At 36.7% G+C, this 27647-nt stretch overlaps 1 protein-coding gene across 1 annotated transcript in view; it reads left to right on the top strand.

Annotated features, from left to right (window-relative positions):
* Positions 1 to 27647, top strand: part of CCDC178 (coiled-coil domain containing 178) — a 417287-nt gene that overhangs the window by 28402 nt on the left and 361238 nt on the right. Inside the window, exon 3 of the mRNA XM_070778765.1 lies at positions 20504 to 20593. Coding sequence (XP_070634866.1) covers positions 20504 to 20593 — 90 coding nt within the window. The remainder of the gene's footprint in view (positions 1 to 20503; positions 20594 to 27647) is intronic.

Genomic DNA, 27647 nt, shown 5'->3' on the forward strand with positions numbered 1-27647 from the left:
TTAAGAGGGGGAACAGAAGCTCCCAAGGCCAAGGCACAGAACTGGCTCATTTCTGCTACATGTTATCTGTCAAAGCAAGTCACAGGACTAGCCTAGAGTCAAGGGACAACAGATGAGACTCCACCTCTTAGAGATAGGTGTTTAAAGTCACACTGAAAAGGAAGGTGAATACTGAAAGGAGAAAATTTAGTGGGTCTATTATTGGAACAATTATATTATTGGAATATTGGATATTCAATTATATATTGGAATCAATTACCATTTTATTGGGGCTATAAAAGAAAGCAGTCATTTAGTAATTTCAAATATCATTGAGGTATTGCACAGTGGATTTCAATGTAAGATTAGGAATTTGGTGTAGGATTTTCGTGTTCATCACCACATTTACATTCAGAATATTTCAGTAACTTTGGTTTTTAGCTCTTTATTCATTCTGTCAATATTATTTGAAAAAAATGATGTTATATCATTTTCACAGAGTTTGTGTAGTGAAGTTGAAGCTAAAAATTTTCATTTCTGGAAAATTACCTCAACCTCAGATTAGCAAAATGGACCAGGTTGCTCACATAAAACAATTTTCCCAATGATACAATTTGGAAAGAGATAGGAAAATGAAATTATACTTATGCCTACCTCATGTTTAAATGTTTGAAAGAACTATTGAAAGTTTTGGGGTTAATTATAATGTTAATTAAAAAATTATAGTTTGTTCCAAGACTTCAGAGAGCTGAGTTGGTGACTTCCCTTTGAATAACCTGACAGACTCTTTGTTTTGTAATGGAACAGAAAGCGAATAGTCCAAACTGGTTTACAAGCATATGCTCTTGTGTGTGGTACATTAGGAGAAAGTTAATCTTGTTAAACACGACTTGGCATCTACTTTTTGTCTATGCAGTCAAGAAATACACACAGTCAGAAACACACACACACATACACGGCACTGTATAATGGAGTATAAGTGTTCTTTGATATAGGTTATTGCTGCAAATTCATATGAAATGGAAATATATCTAGTTGGCTCTGTGGAAAATAACATGATTAATAAGTTGTCGTTTGAAATGTAAGTTATCCTTAGCAAGTTCAGGATATTTGTATTTAAATGACATTGATCCAATATTGGAATGCTGGCACAAATAGTGATTATCACTTAAAATTAATTTCTATCTCTGGCGTCATACCATCATTAAGCTCTCCCCATCCTCTCTGAAAGAAAACTAACACTATAGAGAACATTCAGCTTACCAAGCAAAGCACTGAGATGATCATGTTCAAACTATAGAAACTTACTAGTCTTAGAAAATTTTAACCTTTTAAGCCTAAAAGTTTTAATATTGCTGGATGATATATTGAACCTAATTATGTGCCAACCTTTGAAATGGCTTGTCATTAACATCACAAAAACACAATGTCAGATCTTATTTATTAACTTCTACCAGATGACACTCAACATAATAATACTTTTTTCTTCATATCAAAAATAAATCCTTTCCTTATGTTGTATCAATCACCCTGAAACTACTGTGGTTATATCAAAATTCTTATTATACTATAAATAAGGGTAGCAAATTGCATGATTATTTTGTGCTCTCAGTTGAAATAAAAGTGACACAAATTATTAAACTTTCCAAATGTTCTGTACAGTCATAGCCATAACTTAAACATGTTGACCAACAGAATTTTCACATGACTCATCTTTGCAAAGAGTGAGCTCTGGGATAATACCTTCTATTACAATTAAAAACATATTTTTAGAAACTTACCATCTATAATATTGGGATTCTCAGGCAATATTTTCACGAAATACAGAAGTGCTTTTCATGACAGCATCACTTACTTATTTGTGTTAAGGTACCTTAGTTTTTCTATGTTTTTCTATTGTTTTTCATAATGTATATTTTCCATATAACAAGTAGAGACTGTATTTTTTTTTAAGAGAACAGCACCTTTCTATGTTGAGTATACCTTTCAAGTATGAAAGGAATATTTCATACTTGTAAAAATATCTGTAACATATATGTAAAGGACAAAGAACACTGAAAATCAAGTATCTGTGCATTCATAATGAATATTAAGAAACAGAACCCTATGTCCTCTTCTCTCTTCAAAATACATTTAGTTTCATGTATTAAGTGTAAATATGCTAATATACATGTTATATAGTTTTACATATTTGATCTCATAATTTTAACTGTCAGTAATTCACTAATTAATTAGTGCATTAATTCACTAATATTAGTTAGATCACCTGAAAATAATGAGTTCAGAGTTTTACTTTCTTCTATTGTTTAGTTTATCACCCAGGAAGCATTCTTGGAATTGCTAGTTTTTTTAATCAGTGTTGTTATATCTCAGATACATACAGATAATCCTTGAAATTCTTTCTGATAGAAAAAGATTCTGTGGTTTTACTTTGGTATCCTTGGTCTGTGTTCTTTCCAGCCTCATGGTACTACTTGTGTGTAATCTAATTCCTGGAGAAGGAAATGGTAACCCACTCCAATTTCTTGCCTGGGAAATACTATGGATAGAGGAGACTGGTGGGCTACAGTCCATGGGGTCACAAAAGAGTTGGACATGACTAAGCGACTAAACAACAAAATTGCTTAGTTTAGATCCTTTATTACTCTGTTAAATGTATGCAATACAATTGTGCTTATTTATCTCCCTGTTCCTGATTTTTGAGATGAGACTTTCAATATTTCACTACTAAATATTATTTTTACAAAGCATTTTTAATAGTTTACTATAAACTGTAAACATGTACTGAACTTTCTGAATGCTTTTTTCTACATCTATTTACAGTGTTTTACAATTAATTTTTTTTCTGTAATCTCTAAATTTAATTAGTTGCATAAGTGAATTTTCAGTTGTTAAACTTTTCATTCCTGGGACAAATTTAACTTTTTTATTTATTGTCTTAATATATTGTTAGATTTGGTCTGCTTTGTAATTTGTTTAGGATTTTTCCATATATGGTCTTAAGTAACATTGGCCCCTAAGTTTTCTTACATTGTTTTTATCTGATTTTAGTATAAAGGTGTTTATTAATCTCACAATTGAAGAAGATGTCTTCATTTTTTATTCTCTGAAAGAAAATATTCAATGTCACTTTCATTGAATGTTTGGCTGAACTTATGTCTTAATTTTTGTGGGGATATTAAATTATTGATATAAATTATTAGTTACAGGTCTGTTTATATTTAGGCTATTTATTCTTAATTCACTATTGAAAAATTATTATTTTTCCTTTAAAAGTTTATTTGGTTAAACTTTACATGTATTAAAACAATATTATTAATAATGTTTTATCTTTATATCCTTTGTATGCAATATTCCTCCTTTTCATTCACAACACTGTATTTATTTCTTCACTTTTGCTTTGATCAATTTTGCCAGATGTATTTATTGCTGTTAAATTTTTCAAAGTGGTAATTTCTCACCTTTTAAATTCTCTCTGGGTTTGTTTGTTTTTTTTCCCTGTTGTTGGACTGCTTTCTGTTAATTTCAGATATTACTGCCCCCTTATCTAACTTCTACTTTCTTTGAGTTTGTTTTTCCCACATATTCTTAATTTTGAATGCCTAAATCACTAATTTTCAGCCTTTTTTTTTTTCTTTTCTATTATAATTACCTAAAGCTACAAATTTCCCTTGACCTATCATTGACTTCCCTATAGCACAGATGGTAAAGAATCTGCCTGCAATGTAGGAGACCTGTGTTCGATCCCTGGGTCAGAAAGATCCCTTGGAGAAGGAAATGGCAATGCACTCCAGTATTCTTGCCTGGAGAATCCATGGACAGAGGAGCCTGGTGGGCTATAGTCCATGGGGTCACAAAAAGATGGACATGACTAAGTGACCAACACACACATCATAGACATAATAAAAAGAAAGAAAGCGAAAAGTGAAAGTGAAGTCGATCAGTTGTGTCGGACTCTTTGCGACCCCATGGACTGTAGCCTACCAGGCTCCTCCGTCCATGGGATTTTCCAGGCAAGAGTACTGGAGTGGGGTGCCATTTCTTTCTCCAGGAGATCTTCCCGACCCAGGGATTGAACCTGGGTCTCCCGCATCGTAGACAGACGCTTTACCATCTGAGCCACCAGGGAACCATAAGAAAAAAGAACTGGATGTCAAATCAGACTCATGAAGATTGACTCAGCATACATAGTCTCTCAGCATGTAGCTTTGTTCAGTGCTGTTAAAGGTAATATTGTATTTAACTTTAAAACAGAGTTATAATTCACACACTACCATAAAAATTCATCTCTTTCTTTCAATTTGGGGTTTTCAGTACAATCACAAGGTTTTGCAACCACTGTATTCTATGTTGCTTCAGTCGTGTCCACTCTTTGGGAGTCCATGGACTACAGCTCTTCAGGCTCCTCTGTCCATGGAATTCTGCAGGCAAGCATACTGGCATGGGTTGGCATTTCCTTCTCTGGGGATCTTCCTCACCCAGGGATCGACTCTGCATCTCATAAGTCTCCTGCATTGGCAGGCAGGTTCTTTAGCACTAAGGCCACCTGGGAAGCCCTTTTTTTTTGCCATTATAATCCCAGTATACGTTCATAACCCCCAAAACACCCCTATACCATTATAGAGCTGCCACTCTCTATTCCCCCTCCACCCAGTCCCTGGAAACCACATATTTACTTGCCTTGTGGGAACACTGTGGGCCTGGTGGGTGTTGACTAGTTCCTGGTGAAGCCAGGCAGCATAGCCTCCTTTGAGCCTGCCCACTGCACGTGCGTGGTGAAATTCAGTGTAAGGCCCATGGTCAGGCTCGCTGTGGAATCCAAGAACCCAGCTGCTCCCTCCAAGCCGGGCAGGAGGAGCGGCCAAAGCCACAGGCCAAATTGGATCTGGAAGGGCGATGCATCATGGAGGAGTCAGGGAACATGTCTTTGCAGGTGCAGTTGATCCACACCCGGTGATATGCTGGGAGGACCTCACTTGCAGCCCCTATCAAGAAATCCAATCAGGTCAACTGGTCCTGTGAAGTCGTCGGCGAAAGACTCAAATGCACTTTGCCTATTCAAGAACTGCGATAGGCACAACCGGCTGCACATGGAAGTGTTGTCCTTCCCCGATGGCCTGACAATGGACATCAAGAGAGAGCTGTCGGCCATCAGGAGCCCAAGCATCCACCCGCTACCTGACAAAGTTCGAGGGGGACGTGGCCGAGAATCGCAAAATGTGGTGCTTGGGGCCGCCGGCACCAGCCTGACCTCCTCAAGGACATCACCACGAGTGTGCGTCCCTCAAGGAGATCATGTATGGCGTGTTGACTGGTGTCCCGGAAGGCGCTGCGCCAGGAGGACGCGCGGGACCTGCGCTTTGAGGTCCTTGATGTAACGCCGCCCAAGGGTGCCACACAGATCACTGCCCGCCTGGTGCCAACTCTACTCCGCGTACCTACTGCCAGCCCGGGTTCATGGAGCCCGGTATTTTGTGGAGACCCGGTGTCAGGAGCAACTGTTCAGTGGCATCCATGGTATCCGCTGGTACAGAAGCGGGGCCGCATCTTCCAGCAGCCCCAGGTGGCCTGCACCCCATATTTGTCATGAAGGCCTGTCAGCATCCTTGGGCCTCACCGCCGACCTGAGGTCCCACAGAGGTGGGTGGCCAGTCCTTCCCGAGGGTTTGTGTGACCACTTTCAGTCCAGCCCAAAGGAGTGTTTGCCGACACCAGCGCCCCAGCCAGGTCGCGGCGGGGACGTGCAAGCGCAGAGGCCGGAAGGAAGGCATGGCGGCTGCACAACTTCCAGGACAATTCCTGGCGCGGCACATGCTCAGGCATGATTGCCCGGAGCGTCCAGCCGGGATTTCTCAAGATATCGCGAGAACGTCGAGAGGCAGGGATGCTCTGCTATGGGATTCAGGTGCACACTAGGTGTTACCTGTCAACCTTAAAGCTTGATGGCCTTTCTTCTGATGTTTAATCAGGATTTCATAGGTAACAGAATTGCTTTCATAGCAGGGACTTATTTGGTGGGTGGGGGTGTGGGGAGGAGAGATGGGAGGCTGTTTCGGACAGTTCATATAAATGAATGGGTGAAATAGTTGGTTTTGTCTCTCTTCTTTTAAATTATAACTATGTCGAGATTCTTTTTTGTGTCTGAATAATATTCCGTTGTATGAATATTCCACATATTGTTATATAAATTCATCAGTAGATGGGTATTTGGATTATTTCCACTTTGGGGCTGTTATGAATAATGTTGTTATGAATACTGAAGTAAAAGTTTTTTATATGGACATCTGTCTTCACTTCTGTTTGCACTGGATGGAATTGGGTCATTTGGTAACTTGATGTTTGACCTTCTGAGTAATTGCCATTTTTTTTTTTTCCAAAGCAGCTGCAATATTTTACATTCCAAACAGCAATATATGAGGATTCCTGTTTTTCTACCCCTTGTCTACACTTGTTAAATTCTGTTAGTTTTTTAAAGCTTTATTAGAGCAATCTTAGTGGGTGTGAAATGGCATCTTTTTGTGGTTTTGATTTGCATTTCTTTAATAATAATTAATGATGAGGATCTTTAAATATCTCTGCTGTCACTTGTATATCTTCTTTGGAGAAATACCTCTTTAAATCTTTGGCCCATTTTTAAATTGGGTTGTTAGTATTTTTCTACTATTGAGTCATACTAATTCTTTATATTTTTTAGAAACTAGACTTTTATTAGATATATGATTTATAAATGTTTTGCTTGTAGTAAGGGTTGTGTTTTCACTTTCCTTTTTTGGAGTTTTTATATGACTTTTTAAAAATTGAGATATAGTTGATTTATAGTGTTTCAGGTGTACAGCAAAGTGATTCAGTTAGTGTTTTCACTTTCTTGATACTGCCCTTTGCAGCACAAAATTTTTATTTTTGTCCCTTTGATGTCATATCCAAGGTAACATATATTTACTCCTCCTTTTCACATATATTCACTCCTATGTTTTTTTGTAGTTATAGTTTTGTCTCTTGTAGTTAAGTTTATAATCCATTTTGAGTTAATTTTTGACATGGTTTGAGGTAGGAATCAAAATTCTTTCTTTTGCATTCATTTACCCAGTACTGACTGTTGAAAAATGACTGTTCTTTCCTCACTGAATAATCTTGGCATGCTTGTAAAAATCAACTGACTGTAAATATGGGTTTATATCAGGAATCTTAATTCTATTCCATTGAGCTACGTGTTTGTCTTTATGGCAATACCACACCGGCTGATTATTATACATTTGTAGTAATTTTTGAAATCAAGAAGTATGATCCCCCCAAGTTTGCTCTTCTTTTTCAAGATTAATCCAACTAAACTAGGTCCCTTGCATTTCCATGTTAGGGTCAGTTTGAGAATTTCTGGGGAAAAATGGCTATTGAAATTTGATAGAAATTGCATTGAACCTGTAGATCATTTTGAAGAGTTTTGGTGTCTTCAAAAAGTAATGTCTTAGAATCCACTAACACAAGGTATTTTTCTATTAATTTAGATTTTTTTTCACTGTTTTGTATGTAGATTCTAGTGAAACTTAACCCAAACAAATTTTGCACTTATTTTGTTAATTTTATTCCTATTTTATTTTTTTTGATGCTTTTATTGTATCTTGTATGCTTTTTATTTCACTTTCTTGCCTAATGACTCTGACTCAAACCTGCAGAACAGTGTTGAATAAAAATGGAAGAGTCTAGATACGGTTGTCTTTTTCCTGGTCTTAGGGGAAAGAAACTTCATTCTTTACTGTAATATCTTATGTTAGGTATGGATTTTTTACAAGGTAAAAAAATCATGTTGAACAAGTTTTCTACTATTCCTATTTTATTGAGTGTTTTTTATTTTTAATCAAGAATTGGTTTGAATTTTGTCAGAAATTTTTCTGCATCTATTGAAATGTGTTGGTTTCTTCTTTTTATTAATATTAATATCCATATTGCTGTTTGATTTACATGTTGAAATATTTATGGGCTATATCTCACTTGGACATGATGTATAATTCTTTTAACATGCCTCTAGACTTAGTTTCAGAGAAGGCAATGGCACCCCACTCCAGTACTCTTGCCTGGAAAATCCCATGGACAGAGGAGCCTGGTAGGCTGCAGTCCATGGGGTGGCTATGAGTCGGACAAGACTGAGCGACTTCACTTTCCCTTTTCACTTTCATACATTGGAGAAGGAAATGGCAACCCACTCCAGTGTTCTTGCCTGGAGAATTCCAGGGACGGTGGAGCCTGATGGGCTGCCTGTCTATGGGGTCGCACAGAATGGACATGACTGAAGCGACTTAGCAGCAGCAGCAGACTTAGTTTCAGAGAAGGCAATGGCACCCCACTCCAGTACTCTTGCCTGGAAAATCCCATGGACGGAGGAGCCTGGTAGGCTGCAGTCCATGGGGTCGCAAAGAGTCAGACAGGACTGAGCGACTTCACTTTCACTTTTCACTTTCATGCATTGGAGAAAGAAATGGCAACCCACTCCAGTGTTCTTGCCTGCAGAATCCCAGGGATGGGGGAGCCTGGTGGGGTCGCACAGAGTCAGACACAACTGAAGAGACTTAGCAGCAGCAGCAGACTTAGCTTGGTAGTGTGTTGTGAGGATCCATATTCCTAAGGAAGTATTTTTTTATATATTCTTATTTTCTTGTAATGTCGGGGTTATATGGGGCTCATATATATATTTAGCAAGTATCGCTCCTCTTTCATTGTTTGGCAAAATTTATGAAGCTTTAGTGAAACATTCTTTAAATATTTGATGATGTTCACCAATGAAACCTTGTGTTCAAGGATTTTTTCTTTGTGGGAGGATTTCTTTTGTTACTGTTTTAGTTTTTTTTACTTGTTATAGTTCTATTCAGACTTTTTATTTTTCCTTGAATCAATTTGGTAGTTTGTGGCTTTCTAGGAATTTGTTCATTTCATTTAGATTACGTAATTTATTGGCAGACACTTGTTTATAGTATTCTCTTATAAACTACTCTCTAAGATAGTAATATGCTTCTTTCATTCTAGCTTTTACTACTTTTAGTGTTGACTTTTTGTTCCCTTGGTTAGTTAGGCTACAGTTTGTCAATTTTGTTAATCTTTTCAAAGAACCACCTATACTGTTTTCCACAACTGTATCAAATTATTAGTAGTGTGGGTATATCAGTATTGCCACAACATACCACATCGTATCTAATCATAATTATATAGTTCACTTCAGTTAAGGTAAATTGCTCAATCCTATCTGACTCTTCATAACCCCATGGACTGCAGCACACCAGGCTTTCCTGTCCATCACCAACTGCCAGAGCCTACTCAAACTCATGTTCATTGCGTTGGTGATTCCATCCAACCATCTCATCCTCTGTCGTCCCCTTCTCCTCCCTCCTTCAATCATTCCCAGCATCAGGTCTCTTCCAATGAGTCAGTTCTTCACATCAGGTGGCCAAAGCATTGGAGTTTCAGCTTCAGCATCAGTCCTTCCAATGAATATTCAGGACTGATTTCCTTTAGGATTGACAGGTTGGATCTCCTTGCAGTCCTAGGGACGCTCAAGAGTCTTTTCCAACACCACAGTTCAAAAGCATCAGTTCTTCGGTGCTCAGCTTTCTTTTTAGTCCTGCCCTCACATCTATACATGACTCCTGGAAAAACCATAGCTTTGACTAGACAGACCTTTGTTGGTAAAGTAATGTCTCTGATTTTTCATATGCTGTCTATGTTGGTCATACTTTTCTTCCAAGGAGCAAGTGTCTGTTAATTTCATGGCTGTAGTCACCATCTGCAGTGCTTTTGAAGCCCAGAAAAATAGTCTCTCACTGTTTCTATTGTTTCCCCATCTGTTTGTCATGAAGTGATGGGACTGGATGCTGTAATCTTAGTTTTCTGAATGTTGAGTTTTAAGCCAACTTTTTCACTCTCCTCTTTCACTTTCATCAAGAGGCTCTTTAGTTCTTATTTGCTTTCTGCCATAAGGGTGGTGTCATCTGCGCATCTGACATTAGTGATATTTCTCTTGGCAATCTTGATTCCAGCTTGTGCTTCATCCAACCCAGCATTTCCCATGATGTACTCTGCATATAAGTTAAAAAAGCAGGGTGGCAATATACAGCCTTGACATACTCCTTTCCCGATTTGGAACCAGTCTGTTGTTCCATGTCCAGTTCTAACTGTTGCTCCTTGACCTGCATACAGATTTCTCATGAGGCAGGTCAGGTGGTCTGGTAGTCCCACCTCTTGAAGAATTTTCCACAGTTTATTGTGATCCACACTGTCAAAGGCTTTGCCGTAGTCAGTACAGCAAAAATAGATATTTTTCTTTAATTCTTTTGCTTTTTCTGTGATCCAATGGATGTTGACAATTTGATATCTGGTTTCTCTGCCTTTTCTAAATCCAGCTGACCATGTGAAAGTTCACGGTTCATATACTGTTGAAGCCTTGGAGAATTTTGAACATTCTTTGCTAGCGTGTGAGATGAGTGCAATTGTGCAGTAGTTTGAATGTCCTTTGGCATTGCCTTTTTGGGGGATTGGAATGAAAACTGACCTTTTCCAGTCCTGTGGCCACTGCTGAGTTTTCCAAATTTACTGGTGTATTGAGTGCATCACTTTCACAGCATCATCGTTTAGGTTTGAAATAGCTCAACTGGAATTCCATCACCTCCACTAGCTTTGTTCATAGTGATACTTCCTAAGGCCCTCTTGACTTCACATTCCAGGATGTCTGGCTCTAGGTGAGTGATCACACCATCATGGTTACCTGGGTCATGAAGATCTTTTATTGTATAGTTCTGTGTATTCTTGACACAATATAAATTTAAAATTGCTCTAATTTAAATTTAAAGTTGCTCTAATTTACATTTTTATTATCAAAGAGAAAAAATAATTTTATGTGCTTATTTAATCTTTTTATTTAGTCTTGTTTGAACCTTCTGATGGTGATTTGGTAATTTTTATAAACATGAATGGCTCAGCAGTAAAGAATCTGCCTCCGTTGCAAAAGATGCAAGAGACGTGGGTCTGATCCCTGGGTCCGATCCTTAGGTTGCAAAGATCCCATCAAGGAGGAAATGGCAACCCACTGCAGGATTCTTGCCTGAAAATTTTTGTTTATTTCAAACGGTGCTCTAGAAACATCCTTGTACACATATTCTGTGTGACTAAGATATACTCACTAATAGAACTGATAGGTACATGGTATGTGTGTCGTTGACTTTATTGAATAATATACTCGCTAATTTCCAATGCCATGGCAGTGTAGGAATGTTTCAGTTACTCCATTTTCTTTCTACCATGTGATATTACTACACTTTAAAATTATTAGCCATTTACATATGACTTAAGTGTATCTAATTGTGATTTTCATTTGAATTTTTCTGTCTGCTATGAAGTTGAATTTTTTTAATGTGCTTTTGGGTATTTTGGTTTTTATTTTTCAAAATTGACTATTTGTGTCTTTTTTTCTGGTTTTCTAATGAGTCACATAGTTTTTCTTCTTAATTTGTAAGAGGTCTTAAATTAATGTGAATAATAGCCTGAAATCAATTGTATGTAGCTAATATCCTCTTATACTTGTGCCTTATATTTTTAATTTACTTATTATTTAGTATTGCCTTTTGATGAACAATGGAGAAGGCAATGGCACCCCACTCCAGTACTCTTGCCTGGAAAATCCCATGGACGGAGGAGCCTGGTAGGCTGCAGTCCATGAGGTCGCTAAGAGACAGACACGACTGAGCGACTTCACTTTCACTTTTCACTTTCACGCATTGGAGAAGGAAATGGCAACCCACTCCAGTGTTCTTGCCTGGAGAATCCCAGGGATGGGAAAGCCTGGTGGGCTGCAGTCTATGGGGTCACACAGAGTCAGATATGACTGAAGCGACTTAGCAGCAGTAGCAGTTTGATGAATAAAAGTTTTTTTTCAAGCTTTTTATATGTTATTTCTTTCTATATTTTTTCTTATCTATATGTCATTTTTCTTCTCTATATGTCTCTTTCTTTTTATATGTTATTAAGACAGTCTCTACCCTGAAATTATGAAGATATCCATCCACATTCTGTCTCAACATTTTTGAGTTTTGACTTTCACATTTAGGTTTCAGTCTACCTCATATTGATTTTTTGTGTTATTTGAGTTGTGGTGTTTACTACTCTTTGTAGTTGATTACTTTTGACTCTATACTAATTATTATTCTTGGAAAATTATTTCTGGGTGTTTCATGAAACCTAAGAAATAGATGATTTCTTCTGCATTACATTTGCTTTTGCTTCTGCCAGAAACCTAGAGCTCTATTGATATGGTCCAAACTTAAAATTATTCGTGACTTGAGAGTTCCATGGACTTTCCAATGAAGAAAATCTAATCTTCAAGTGAGGACCACAAAGTCTCAGCGATGAGATTTTTTGTTTTTGTTTTCTTTTAGTGTACACTCAACATGGAGAACATTTCACTATAGTTCTTTGAGTTCTTTTAAAGGTTGTTGAGGTGGTTTATGTTCTGTTGATTTCTGGTTTACATTTACTCTGAAGCTGTAGCCCTTTGCTGTCCAAAGTCAGTGTGAATTTGACAGTTTAGCTGGAAGTTAAGAGGTTTAACGTTTTTTGTTCTGTAGGCCCTTTAAAGTCTGTTGAAGCTTACGCTCTGTTTTGAGAATATATTTTTAGTATATTATAAAAAATACAAAAAGTGCTTTATAAGAAGTACAAAAGTATTTGAAAATAAAGAAAAAAATTTTCTTATCCAAGCTCATGGATGTTCTGTCCATAGAACTTTAAATTAAGAATTCTTGAGACTAGACTTTATTATTTTCTGTCACTTATATGTCATCAAACTTCTTTGGAGCTGGCCCAAGGTTTTCAGGAACTGCAAATGACCTTTACGTAATTGTCAATTTTATACTCTGTGCTCCAGAGAAAATTCTAGGTTCCTATCTCCTTTGATTTTTTTTCCTAATATTTTCTGTCTTGTTCAGCTTTTCTCTCATGTGTATATGTAATGATCATAATTAAAAAGACATGACATATATCATCATGATATATGGAAAAATTGATTTAATGAACCTATCCTGCCATTCCAAGAAATATGAGTACTATACCCCATTATTTTATGTTGAATTTTATTTTATATGAGAGAAATTTTTCTGGCTTAACAGTTTTAATCCCCTCTTAAATTCTGTTTCCTCCAAAATTTGAGAGATAATATGTTTTAGGATATTCCTCAAAGAGGGTCCTGCTGTATATAAATTATACATTATGCTTAAGGAAAAAAATGATTCTGAGATAAAATAAAACTGGGAAATTATATATAATTTGCCTTTTACTTGGAAATTTTTTAATGAGCACTAACATTGAAAGCCCTGAAATGTTCTACAGTGAAGATACTTGCTTAAACCATGTTATTTGATCATAGAATCTTTTCTTTATATACTTATTAGAGTATCATTGGATTATATATATATATATATATATGCATATGTATATATATTTAACTCTTTATTTTATATTAGAGTATAGGTGATTAAAAATGTGTTAGTTTCAGATGTACAGCAAAGTGATTCAGTTAAATATATATATGGATTTTGAACAGAATTTGAAAAATGGGACGACAGAGGATGAGATGGCTGGATGGCATCACTGACTTGATGGACGTGAGTCTGAGTGAACTCCAGGAGTTGGTGATGGACAGGGAGGCCTGGCGTGCTGCGATTCACGGGGTCTCAAAGAGTCAGACACGACTGAGCGACTGAACTGAACTGAACTGAACTGAAGAAATAAAAAGCAATCAGTTAAACTAGGACCTACCTTGAATTTTAAGATGCATCCTGATTTAATTAGTATGTTGAAAAATATTACCTTTAAAAGCAGTTATTTCTCCAAAGAAGATATACAGATGGCTAACAAACACATGAAAAGATGCTCAACATCACTCATTATCAGAGAAATGCAAATCAAAACCACTATGAGGTACCATTTCACACCAGTCAGAATGGCTGCGATCCAAAAGTCTACAAATAATAAGTGCTGGAGAGGGTGTGGAGAAAAGGGAACCCTCTTACACTGTTGGTGGGAATGCAAACTAGTACAGCCACTATGGAGAACAGTGTGGAGATTCCTTAAAAAACTGGAAATAGAACTGCCTTATGATCCAGCAATCCCACTGCTGGGCATACACACTGAGGAAACCAGAAGGGAAAGAGACACGTGTACCCCAATGTTCAGCGCAGCACTGTTTATAATAGCCAGGACATGGAAGCAACCTAGATGTCCATCAGCAGATGAATGGATAAGAAAGCTGTGGTACATATACACAATGGAGTATTACTCAGCCATTAAAAAGAATACATTTGAATCAGTTCTAATGAGGTGGATGAAACTGGAGCCTATTATACAGAGTGAAGTAAGCCAGAAGGAAAAACATAAATACAGTATACTAACGCATATATATGGAATTTAGAAAGATGGTAACAATAACCTGGTGTACGAGACAGCAAAAGAGACACTGATGTATAGAACAGTCTTATGGACTCTGTGGGAGAGGGAGAGGGTGGGAAGATTTGGGAGAGTGACATGGAAACATGTAGAATATCATGTAAGAAACGAGTTGCCAGTCCAGGTTCGATGCGCGATACTGGATGCTTGGGGCTGGTGCACTGGGACGACCCAGAGGGATGGTGTGGGGAGGGAGGAGGGAGGAGGGTTCAGGATGGGGAACACATGTATGCCTGTGGCGGATTCATTTTGATATTTGGCAAAACTAATACAATTATGTAAAGTTTAAAAATAAAATAAAATTTGAAAAAATAAATAAATAAAAGCAGTTATTCCACATCTGTATGGAATTCATAATATGTATATCAATTTTGTCATATTGTATTCATCTTATGCTATGTATAATTTCATTATTCTAAACTGTATATGCCATAGATGAATGATGAAGAATGAAAATCTCACCTTGTGTTTTTTAGCTAAATTTTGTTGAAACTGGAGCCTATTATACAGAGTGAAGTAAGCCAGAAAGAAAAACACCAATACAGTATACTAACGCTTATATATGGAATTTAGAAAGATGGTAACAATAACCCTGTGTACGAGACAGCAAAAGAGACACTGATGTATAGAACAGTCTTATGGACTCTGTTGGAGAGGGAGAGGGTGGGAAGATTTGGGAGAATGGCATTGAAACATGTATAATATCATGTATGAAATGAGTTGCCAGTCCAGGTTCGATGCACGATACTGGATGCTTGGGGCTAGTGCACCGGGACGACCCAGAGGGATGGTATGGGGAGGGAGGAGGGAGGAGGGTTCAGGATGGGGAACACATGTATACCTGTGGCGGATTCATTTTGATATTTGGCAAAACTAATACAATTTTGTAAAGTTTAAAAATAAAATAAAATTTAAAATAAAAAGAAAAAAAAATAAGCCAAAAAAAATTGCACTATTTTTAAAATATGATGTTGCTGTATTATTGCACACACATAAATATATCTTTATTAACTCTAGCTTTAACTTTTAAATAGTAACTTTCAATACTATTTAGCTCAAGTTCTAGATTCCTTCAGAATTTGGTCATGTCAAGTTCTCTTTCTCAGGGGAAAATGTGTATAGTTTATTTAAAATTTTTTTCTGTTATTAGTATAATTTTTGTTTGGCTGTTCTTTTGGAAAAATTTAAATCATTCAAAGTAGTTATTAATGCTTTTATAGCACTATCTTTTATCATTTTTATACTATTTCAACAGTTGAAATCTCTTTTATGTTTTGCATATTCTTGCTGTAAATATACTTCTGCTTTGTTTTTATTTTTAGTGGGGTTTGGTACATAAATATTCTATTATTAAATATTAGCATAGATGTTTATTTATATCTGTAAAAGTGAAAGTGAAAGTCGCTCAGTTGTGTCCGACTCTTTGTGACTCCATGGACTTATATAGTCCATGGAATTCTCCAGGCCAGAATCCTGGAGTTGGGTAGTCATTCCCTTCTCCAGGAGATCTTCTCAACCCATGGTTTGAACCCAGGTCTCCCACATTGCAGCAGATTTTTTACCAGCTGAGCCACCAGGGAAGGCCTTATATCTGTATAATCTATCGAAGTATTTTACTACTATTAGAGTCAAAGAATCTATTTTTATCTTATAATTTACATACAGTGAAATGCACAAATGTTAAATTTTTCATTTATTTAACATTTAATATTTAACATATAAAATAATTCATTTTGATAAATGTGTACATCCCCCCATTTTAAATAGAAGATATATTTATCACCCCTGAAAGTTTCTCACCTTCCAGAGATAACCACTATCTTGATATATAAGAGTTTAGTTTTCTCTTTTTTTAAGGCTCATAACAATGGAATTATATAATGCCCTTTTTATGATTATTTTTGTTCTATGTACTTTTGAGTTTCACCACTGTTACTCTGTGTATTACTAGCTCATTATTTTTGCTACTCAGCATTATACTATTATATAACTACTCAATATTTTTTAAAAGTTGATTTTTCTAGAGATGGACATTTAGATTTCCAGTTTCTGTTATTAGTAAAGCTATCACAGATGTTCTTGGATATTTAATTATCTTGGGTAAAAGGGTAGTTGAGTGGAATTGCTGCATTGTAGAGTAAATCTATTTAAATTTGTAGGAAATGTATTTAACTTTATAGGATACCATCAAACAATAATATATTCTTCTATTTGAGAATTTTTAAACATTTCAGAGATTTTACAATGAAATAGATAAATTCCCTGCCCCTGTATATATATTCCTTCTTCCCAATAGTAACCAATCCTAATAATTTTTTGGCCAGTGTATATTATATGCATCTATAAATATCTATCAATGTCTGTATCTCTTTTTAAAAACAAAAAGTGATGTAAAAACTTACAGATCTATGTCTTGCTAATTTTCATTTAGCACTGTACATGGGACTACTTTCTATATTGGCACATGATGACTTACCTGTTTGCTGTTTGCATAAATTTATTTATTTTTATTTTCCCGGCTTTATTGAGATATAATTGACATGTAATGTTTTAAGTTTGTCCTATCGTCATGCAGTCACTAAGTCATGTCCAATTCTTTGTGACCACGTGGACTGTAGACCTCCAGGCTCCTCTGTCCTTGGGATTTCCCAGGCAAAAATACTGGAGTAGATTGCCTTTTCCTTCTCGAGGAATCTTCCTGACCCAGGGGTCGAACCCAGGTCTCCTGAATTGCAGGCAGATTCTCTACCCCTGAGCCACCAGGGAAGCCATCCTGTGTAAATTTAGTTGTACACTATGATGATTTGATGTTTGTATGTATTGTAAAATGCTTACCACAATAAGATCATTGAACACATCCTTTACTTCACATAATTATCATTTTGTTGTTATGGAAAAATGTTTATAATCTACTTTCATTTCTATTTTCAAGTATATAATACAATACAGTTAACTATAGTCTCCATGCTGTACTTTAGATCTCCTGAAGTTTTCCTCTTACAACTGTTCCCTTTGACCAACATCTCCTCATTTCCCCGACCATTGATTTCCGGATTCTGTATTTTGTTCCATTCATCTATGCATCTGTATTCATGCCAGTACTGATAGCTTATGGTGAATGGTGTGATTGGATTCGTTATCTCTGAAGAAGATTTAACTTTGGGACCAGGGACCAGGGACCATGCTTGATCACTCAAGTGCTTTTGTGTAGCAGAGTTTTATTAAAGTGTGAAAAGAGACAGAGAAAGCTTCTGACACAGACATCAGAAGGGGGACAGAGAGTGCCCCCCTTGCTAGTTTTAGCAAGCTGCTTTATGTCTGTTAGAAAGCTATTAATCAGATAAGAGAGACACCTCAAGGCTGAGGGAGTTTCACCAGGCCCCTCTCCCACAATGTATATTTTTGAGCTAGGATGGCATGTGGTGTGTCATCCCCCAGTCATGAAACAATTGATATGAATACTGGTTTGTTGAGCTATTATCAGCCCAAGGTTTGAGAAAAGAAAAAAAAGTTAGTCCGAAAGGCAAATTCCAAAGCAAATACATAGTTTCATTAACATAACTTAAGAAAAACATTTCCATAAGAAAAACAAATTGGTTTGTTCAAGATTTGAGAAAAGTTAAATTCAGGTGGAACCAGGTGTCTGCATAGCAACACAAAATTTTAAGAGACACTTGCAGCCTATTCGGCGAAGGCAATAGCAACCCACTCCAGTACTCTTGCCTGGAAAATCCCATGGATGGAAGGAGCCTGGTAGGCTGCAGTCCATAGGGTCGCAAAGAGTCGGACACAACTGAACGACTTCACTTTCACTTTTCACCTTCATGCATTGGAGAAGGAAATGGCAACCCACTCCAGTGTTCTTGCCTGGAGAATCCCAGGGACGGGGGAGCCTGGTGGGCTGCCGTCCATGGGGTCACACAGTCGGACACGACTGAAGCGACTTAGCAGCAGCAGTAGCAGCAGCCTATTTCCTCTGTTTGGAGACCCCTGGCCTTCCTGCCTGTTACCCTCTCGGTACCATGCTGTTCTGATTATTATAGATGCAATATATTTTGTAGTGCAATTTGTAATGCAGTTTGAAATAAGGAAGTGTGGTGCTTTTGGCTATTAGGAGTTGTCCTTTTTTTTTAGGAGTCTGTTGATATTCCAAGAGAATTTTAGGATTTAAAAAAAATTCTGTGAGACATGCTATTGGAATTTTGATAAGAATTGAATTACGTGGACATTTTAACAATATTTACTCTTCTCATTAATGAAGAGTAAACCTTTCCACTTATTTGCTGTTCTTCAATTTCTTTCACCAGTATCTTACAGTTTTTTGTGTATGGATGTTTCAGTTCCTTGGTTAAGTTTATTCCTATGCATTTTATTCTTTTCATGCTATTGTAAATGGGTTTGCTTTGTCTGACATACCTATGTATAAGGTAATATACATTTATGTATCAGTTGCCTCTGATATCTTTTGGTTTCCATTTATAAGGAATGTATTTTTTCATCCCTTCATTTTGAGCTTATATATGCCCTTAAATCTGGAATGAGTCTCTTGTAGTAGCATATATATAGATACGTCTTGTTTTTTGTTTTTTTTTTTTAATTTGCTCAACCACTCTGTGCTTTTTTATTGGAGAGTTTAATTCATTTTCATTAAAAGTGATTATTGACAGATGAGGATTTCCTAACGGCATCTTGTTGATATTTTATGCATGTTTTGTAGTTCTTTTGTTTAGTTGTTCTTCTCTTGCTGTCTTCCTTTTTGAATTGATGATTTTTCATAGCAGTATACTCTGATTCCCTTCTTTTTTTTCTTTGTGTGTCTACTATATGTTTTTGCTTTGTGGTTTCTTTAAAGCTTAAATGAATTATTTAATAGATGTAACAGTCTATCTTGAGCTGATAGCAACTTAAGTTCAATCACATGCAAAAACTCTACCCTTTTAAATACCCTGCCTCCAGATTTTGTGTCTTTGATGTCACAATTTAAATCTTTTATATTTTGTATCTATTAATAAATTATTGCAGTTATAGCTATTTTAGTATTCCTGTCTTTTAACTTTTATACTAGAGTTAAATATTTAATACCTCACTATAGTATTGGAGTATTCTATATTTGAATATACACTTACCTTTACTGACTTGTTTTATGTTTTTATTTTTGTGTTACTAATTCATATCCTTTTAACTTGAAAAACTCCTCTCAGCATTTCTTATAAAGCAGGTCAAATAGTGATGAGCTCTCTCAGTTTTTTGTCAGAAACTCATTCTTTTTCACTTCTGAAAGATAAGTTTGCCAACAAAGAAGCTGAGGTCCTCTGCAGAGCAGGCACTGGGAAACATGATCATTGCTGCTTCATGCCTGATGTTGATAACCTTTACCATTTTTCCTGTGCCAGGCCATCTTTATGCCTCTCAGCTTTGCTGATCTCTGAGTGGGAGGAAATAAAGGACTATCCTTTGTGCAGTTCTCCCAAAATTTGATTCATAAGAATTGTTTATCATTTCAGTGCCCCCAAAGGGAAGCTGGTAGCTCCCACTTTCCCAGGGAGAGGGACTATTTCAGACCAGAGTTTTCTCAGCATGACCAGTGTCACTTACGGGACTGGATAATGCAGACAAAATGAAGCTCTCTTCCTTGCCATTTCGTGTGGTGGTTCTGTTTTTTATATTTTTGGTCCATGTGGCTGAAGTTTCTGAAGTGGACTCGAGCTTCCCAAGGCTATTTTTGTTTACATGTCACTGTCTGATTGTTAATGATTATTGGTAGATGGAAGCTAGGGTCTCCAACCCCACCGTTTTGGTGATGTTACTCTGAATGACTTTTTTTTTGCTTTTAATAGCTGTGTGCTATTTTGAATACCTTCTTGTAAGAGTTAAGCCAATCGAAAATGAAACATCTGAAGATATTCTACTATGTTTTTGTTTAATATCGATATTATAGTTGCTTTTTCAAGGACAACACTTTTACAACTTAGTTTTGTACATTATTTTGCTTATTTTAAATGTATATATTAACTACTCACGGAAATTTTTGTTTTCTTTTAAAAAGACAATGCCACATCACAAGCTTTGGTTCGATTTGTTACCCCTGAGGAAGCTGTTGAGGTTATTCATGAAGATAAGATGACAAACACTGAAGGTGAGGGCAGAATCTAAATTGTAGAGTAACCTATGTAAACTGTATTTATATTCACTCATTTGTTTCTGATGCCAGTGTTACATTTTTATTAAGAAATAAACCTAAATATCATTAATAGTTAACAATGACTGATATATAATATATGGACATAATATTTTAATAAATTTCATCAATAGTGTATTGTTAATTAAAATTTGATCATAATAATTGTTTATAATTTCAGAAGTTTATGAATTTTAAAAATAAACAGTTTCTTTATCCTTCATGTTAGGACTGACACATGCTGGAAATTTTCCAGTTCATTAAGGATATGTTTCTTAAAATGAAAAGAAGAAGGGCTAATGTTTGGGGGTTGTGAAATCCAGAATTAAAAATTGTTCATTGAGATTCCATGAAATGTTAGCTCAGAAAGTGTTTCTGGTGTCCTATGTGGAAAGAAGTAGAAAGAGATGGGTAAATGTATGCATTTTATGTATGCTGCGTGCTGAGTTGCTCAGTCGTGTCCAACTCTTTGTGACCCAATGGACTGTAGCCCGCCAGGCTCCTCTGTCCCTGGGGATTCTCCAGGCAAGAATACGGGAGTGGGCTGCCATGCCCTCTGCCAGGGGATCTTCCCAACCCAGGGATCAAACCCGGGTTTCCCACATTGCAGGTGGATTCTTTACCATCTGAGCCACCAGGGAAGCCCCATTCTATAGTGTTTCATATTTTTTCTCAGATCATTCTCGTGGAGAATTCCATATTTATCAAAATATTTAATCTTAATTTTTGTTAATTTAAGCCCAGTTCATCACCTGTGCTTCTGACCAACTACTATATATTATTAGTGGTTTCAGTTTATACCCCTGCCTACCTAGGTTTTGATTAATTTGCTACAGTGGCTCACAGGACTCAGAGAAACATTTTACTTACTAGGTTACTGGTTTATTATAAAAGAATATAATACAGGAACAGCCAGATGGAAGAGGGGCATAAAACAAGATATGGAGGAAGGTCACAGAGCTTCCACAAGATATGGAGGAAGGGATGTTGTCTCCAAGCATTCCAGTCCCCCCAAATCTTCATATATTCAGCAACCAAGAAACTCTCAGTTCCCTGTCTGGTTGAATTTTTATGGAGTCTTCATCATTTGGGCAGGATTGATTAAATCACTGACCAGAGATTGTTGATTCACCCTCCAGGCCCTCTCCCCTCCCCAAGGGTCAGAAGTTGGTGGCGAGACTGAAAAGTCCAACTCTGTAATCAGAAGATTGGTTTTCCTGAGTCCCCATCCTTATCTGGGGTCCAAAAATCACCTCATTAGTATAAAAAATGACATTTTAATTGCTCTCATCAGTTAGGAAATTGCAAGGGTTTTAGCATCTTTGTGCCAAAAACAGATCAAGACTAAATATGTATTGCTTATTCTAAATCATGGGAGCTTCCCTGATAGCTCAGTTGGTAAAGAATCCACCTGCAATGCAGGAGATCCCTGTTCAATTCCTGGGTCAGGAAGATATGCTGGAGAAGGGATAGGCTACCCATTCCAGTATTCTTGGGCTTCCCTTGTGGCTCAGCTGGTTAAGAATCTTCCTGCAATGTAGGAGACCTGGGTTCAGTTCCTGGGTTGGGAAGATCCCCTGGAGAAGGGAAAGGCTACCCACTCCAGTATTCTGGTCTGGAGAATTTGTGACTCTCTGGGTCACAAAGAGTCAGACATAACTGAGTGACTTTCAGTTTCACTTTCATTCTAAATCACAATATCAGAGCAGTGTATGACAAATGAATACTTTGGAACAAAAGTATCTTCAGTATTTTGAGTAACATCAATTTGTTTGTATGCCTTTTAAGAATTAAGAGAACTGTTAATGAATAAGGACAGATTTGAACTGAATATTGAAGGATATATTTGTATATGAAATGTGAGGAGGGAATTTAAGAAAGAATGGAATGAATCAAATAGTACGGTGAAATAACACAAAATATGGGAAAAGTAGGTTACTTTGAATTCAGCATAGGAAAAATCCAGAAATATAAAGATAATTGGTTAAAATAAAGCTTGAAATGATCGAGGTGCAGTCAAGAAGCATCTTGAATTTCAGGCTCAAAAGTGTGAACTTCATTATTGCTTAGTCCCTGGTCCTGTATAAATTTGATTGGTGATGTTATGTTGCCAAATCTTTTGCTTGAAAATTTGAGTCTGAGTGTGCTCTGCAGAATTATTTGGGTACAGGAGGAATGTGGAAGCGATTGTCCTAAACAAACTATCAAATAGTTCTCCAGAAAAGAGAAGTTTATTTGGATCAGCAGATTCAAGGTCTGCAACCATTATGAACTATGTGCAAATTCCCCCCAGTTCCCCCAAGGCACACTCTCTTACGTAAGGGAAAAGAAGTCAGGAGAGCTACAGTAAACAAGGGCTTCCCAGGTGGCGCTAGTGGTCAAGACTAGAATGCTACCAGGTTCTTTAATTCTGTCACTAGGGAATGGTTGGTGGTCTTTTTATCAAACAGATTTGTTGAGAGAAAATTTAAATACAATAAAACCCACTCATTTAAGTATACGGGTCAATGATTTGACACCCATTTAACCACCATCTTAAACAGGGCGTAGATACTCTTTTCAGAACGTTAGTTCGTGTCTTTCGTGTTCACTATCACTTCGCCCCACCTTTCATATCCACAGATATCATTTCAGTTTCACCATCTTAAAATTTTAAATAAGTGGGATCATTCCACTTATGTGTCCTTTTGTGTCCAGTTTCTTTCAAAGTCTGAGAAAGAGGTCTGTGAGATTCATCCCTGTGGCTGAATACATTAGTAGTTTCAATGTTGAATATATCAGCAGTTTGTTCATTTTACTGCTCACTAGTATTCCTTTGCATGAGTGCTGTATAGCCATTGACAGAAACTTTGGGTTTTCTAATTTTGAGCTATCATAAAGCTGTTATGAATAATTACACATAAGTTTCTTATGGACATATTTTTATTTATCTTGGACAAATACATAGAAGTGGAGTGCTGAGTCATACGATAAGTGTATACTTAACTTTTATAAGAAACTGCCAAACTGTTTTCCAAAAATTATTGACAATTCCACCAGCAACATAGCAGTTACAGTTGTACTGTATGTGCGTGCTCAGTCACTTAGTCGTATCTGACTCTGCAACCCCATAGACTGTGGCCCGCTAGGCTCCTCTGTCTGTGGGATTTTTCAGGCAAGAATACTGCAGTGGATTGCCATTTCCTCCTCTAGGGGATCTTCCCATCCCAAGAATCGAACCCATGTCTCCTGTGTCTCTGGCATTGGCAGGTGGATTCTTCACCACTGAGCCAACTGGGAAGCCTATAGCTGCACGGTATTCTCACTAATACTGACTTCGCCAATTTTTAAAATTTTTGGCATTCTAGTGATTGTGAAGTTGTACTGCACTGTGAATTAAATATGCACTTTTCTGATGATTAATGATGTGGAGCATCTCTGTACATTCTTGTTAGTCATTTGTGTATTATCTATTGGAAAAGCCCAGTCTTATGCCCATTTTTTATTGGGTTGTTTTCCTGTTGTAAATTTTCTCCACACATTCCATATGTAAGTCATTTGTCAGATATGTATCTGTTTCCTCCCACTCTTGCTCGTGTTTTCATTTATTATAATAGCTTATTGAGGCAAGTGAAATGTTTTGATATTGGTGAAGTCAAATTTATTTTTTCAATATTTCTCTCTCTCTCCCTTCCTTCTTTCCTGCCTGTTTTTTTTTTGTTTATTTAATTTTTTAAAGTGTATTTATTTTTAATTGGAGGATAGTTGCTTTACAGTGTTGTGTTGGTTTCTGCTGTACATCAACATGAATCAGCCCTAAGTATACATATGTCTCCTCCCTCTTGAACCTCCCTCCGACATCCCAGCCCATCCCACGCCTCTGTGTTGTCACAGAACACCAGGTTTGAGCTCCCTGTATCATTCAGCAAATTTTCACTAGCTCTCTGTTTTACATATGGTAATTTTTATGTTTCAATACTACTTAAAAACGTTTGCTCCTTGGACGAAAAGCTATGACCGACCTAGACAGCATATTAAAAAGCAGAGACCTTACTTTACCAACAAAGTTCCATCTAGTCAAAACTACGGTTTTTCCAGTAGTCATGTATGGATGTGAGCATTGGACTATAAAGAAAGCTGAGTGCTGAAGAATTAATGCCTTTGAACTGTTGTGTTGGAGAAGACTCTTGAGAGTCCCTTGGACTGCAAGGAGATCCAATCAGTCCATGCTAAAGGAGATCAGTCCTGAGTGTTCATTGGAAGGACTGATGTTGAAGCTGAAACTCCAATACTTTGGCCACCTGATGTGCAGAACCAACTCACTGGAAAAGATCCTGATGCTGGGATAGATCGAAGGTGGGAGGAGAAGGGGATGACAGAGGATGAGATGGTTGGATGGAATCATCAACGCAATGGACATGAGTTGGTGATGGACAGTGAAGCTTTGGCATGCTGCAGTCCACGGGGTCACAAAGAGTCAGACACAACTGAGTGACTAAACTGAGCTGAACTACTTTCCCAATTGCCTGCTTGTTTTTTAAAACTTTTTTTTTTTTTCTATTATGTCCTGTCCTTTCTTGTTTGTGATTGAGAAATACAGCAGTTATTCATGCCATGTCCTCTATATGTAATATGTCCTTTTGTATCTGGCCGCTTAAAGATTTCCTCTTTAATTGGTTTTCTCTCTTTGATGTTCTCAGACATAGTTCTCTTTCTGTTTTTGTATTGTGTGAGATTTTTGAGCTTCTTGGATGTGTGAGTTGATGTTTCTCATGAGATTTTGAAATATTTTGGCTGTTATTTCTTCAAAGATTTTTCTCTCAAAATTTCCCTCTCTTCTCCTTCCAGACCCTCAACTTCACATATTCTGGACTTGATTATATTTTATTTTTTCCCTAGAATAATTTGAGGATCTGTTCTTTTTCTTCATTTTTATTTCTTTTCTTTAGATTGGATAAATTCTATCAATCTGCCCATTCATTCTTTACTCAGGGAAAGGTCTCTTCCTAAGTTCCCCCACCACCAGTGTATAACAAAACTAAAAGGAGCTTTGTTTTTCATTAAAAAAAAAAAAAGTTAACAGTACTTTCTGTTCATCACACAGAGGCTTTGCAAGGAGAAGAAATTATTTCTAAACTTATGAGCGCTAGCTTATTCTACATTTTGGAAGAAAACCAGGATATTAAAAGGGGTAACGGAATGTGAGAAAAAAATATTGTGTTTGGGTAAGAGTTTTTCCTCAGAGAACTGACTTCAGATAAAGGCATGATACAATAATTTCAGTGATGGATGTAAAGGAATTACATATTAAAAGCAGAAGAGAAGGAAGAATGGTAGTGATAAAATCTTCAATTATAGGGCCTGTGCGAATAAACTGTGTAAGGATCTAATTCATTGAGTGAGGAGAGTTGGCAGTTAATGAACATAAACAACCCTTTGCCCACACAATCAGACCATCAATATTTTTTCTCAAAAGGAAGTTTCATGTTGCAGTCTCAACAAACCTCAACTCTGGTTAGGTCCAGAAGGATCCTACGCTTATGCATTAATTCTGAGCAAGGATGTTGGAGTTGGGCTGATTTTTAGAGAGAATGAGTCTCCTGCCTGAGTTTAATTCTTGAAATACTTACCCGATTTTTTATGCACAGTCTTTACAAGGTAGAGCTCTATCAACTTAATGTTTGACTAAAACTGTTAATTCATTTCATTATGGAGTTGTAGGTGAAAATGATCTTATATAACACCCTGCCATCTGGTTCTGGTTCATGTATTCAGTGAGAAATCTAAGGTTAGAGATTGATTAGTTTTATCTTAAAAATCACAGTTATCAGTCAATCAAGCTGATAAATGTGTGACCAGAGACAGCAAGTTTAGTGACCTAAGTGTATCTATAATGTGTGTAACATGAAAAAGAAGCGGAAAGGAAAGTTGTAACTCATACCCTTAGTATTAGGATAGAGCAGTCATAAGAACTGATGGATTCTTGTTCTTTCTTGTGCTGCTGTAGTGCCGTGTCTTTTGTAGACTTTTAGTGCAAACTCTAACTTTACAATATTTCCTTTTCCCCACTTTACCATATGTAAAATGTTAATCCTAAACCATGGAGTGCTCTGGAAATTAATGAATAACTCATCTGGTAGGTTGAGAATGGCACATGTAGAAAAATGTTAAATGAGTCATTGCTCTCCTTGTTTCCCCATTTAATGAAGCAAAACAAATGCTTTGACTATAAGAAAAACTGCCTGCTTGTTAAATGTATATTAAAACCCTATTTTTAGAGGGCTGGACAACATGCCTGTATTAGGATATTTGGATAAGAGATCAATGTGTAATTTTTATCAGCTTGTTTTTTTTTTTTTTCTTTTCTTTTTTGGTCCTCTGAGTGTTACAGAGATGAAAAAATATATATATCTGTGTATGAAATAAAGAGGAAAAGTAGAATATAACAAAAAAATAGTCATGCCAAGTATGTGTGTTCACCATGGTCAAAGCAAAGTAAAATACATTAGAATATCAGCGCTGATATCTTGAAGGAACATTCGAACTTCACAAACAAGTGATGTGAAACTTTTGATATGTCTCTGAGATACCCTTTTAGAAACACTTCTCTTCATTTCACCTCATTTTTAAATATAAAAACAACCTTCATGGTATTGTGTATACTCCCAAACCAGAGAGAAATAGTTTAAGTCCCAGCTCTCCCGCCTCTCACTTCTGTGCAATGCAACATTTGATGTAACAACTTCTCTAAGCTTTGATTTCCTCATATATGAAATCAAGACAAGAACCTCTTTCAATTGATTGTTGTGAAGATTAAACAAAATGTGGCATCAAAAGTGCTTAGCATAGCCCCACGTTTGGTACATATATTTAGTGCTCAAAAATGTCAAAAAAAATATGTATTTTTTCCTATGTGGACTATTATTCTGCATATAGGATATGAACATATATGGGATAGACACATTGATAAATGAAACCTATGCCATTTTGACAGATAATGCATATTTGGAGGAGGATATTTTGAGATTTCATT

This window comes from Bos indicus, chromosome 24 (genome assembly GCF_029378745.1).
Source record: "Bos indicus isolate NIAB-ARS_2022 breed Sahiwal x Tharparkar chromosome 24, NIAB-ARS_B.indTharparkar_mat_pri_1.0, whole genome shotgun sequence".
In the NCBI taxonomy this organism is placed as follows: domain Eukaryota; kingdom Metazoa; phylum Chordata; class Mammalia; order Artiodactyla; family Bovidae; genus Bos; species Bos indicus.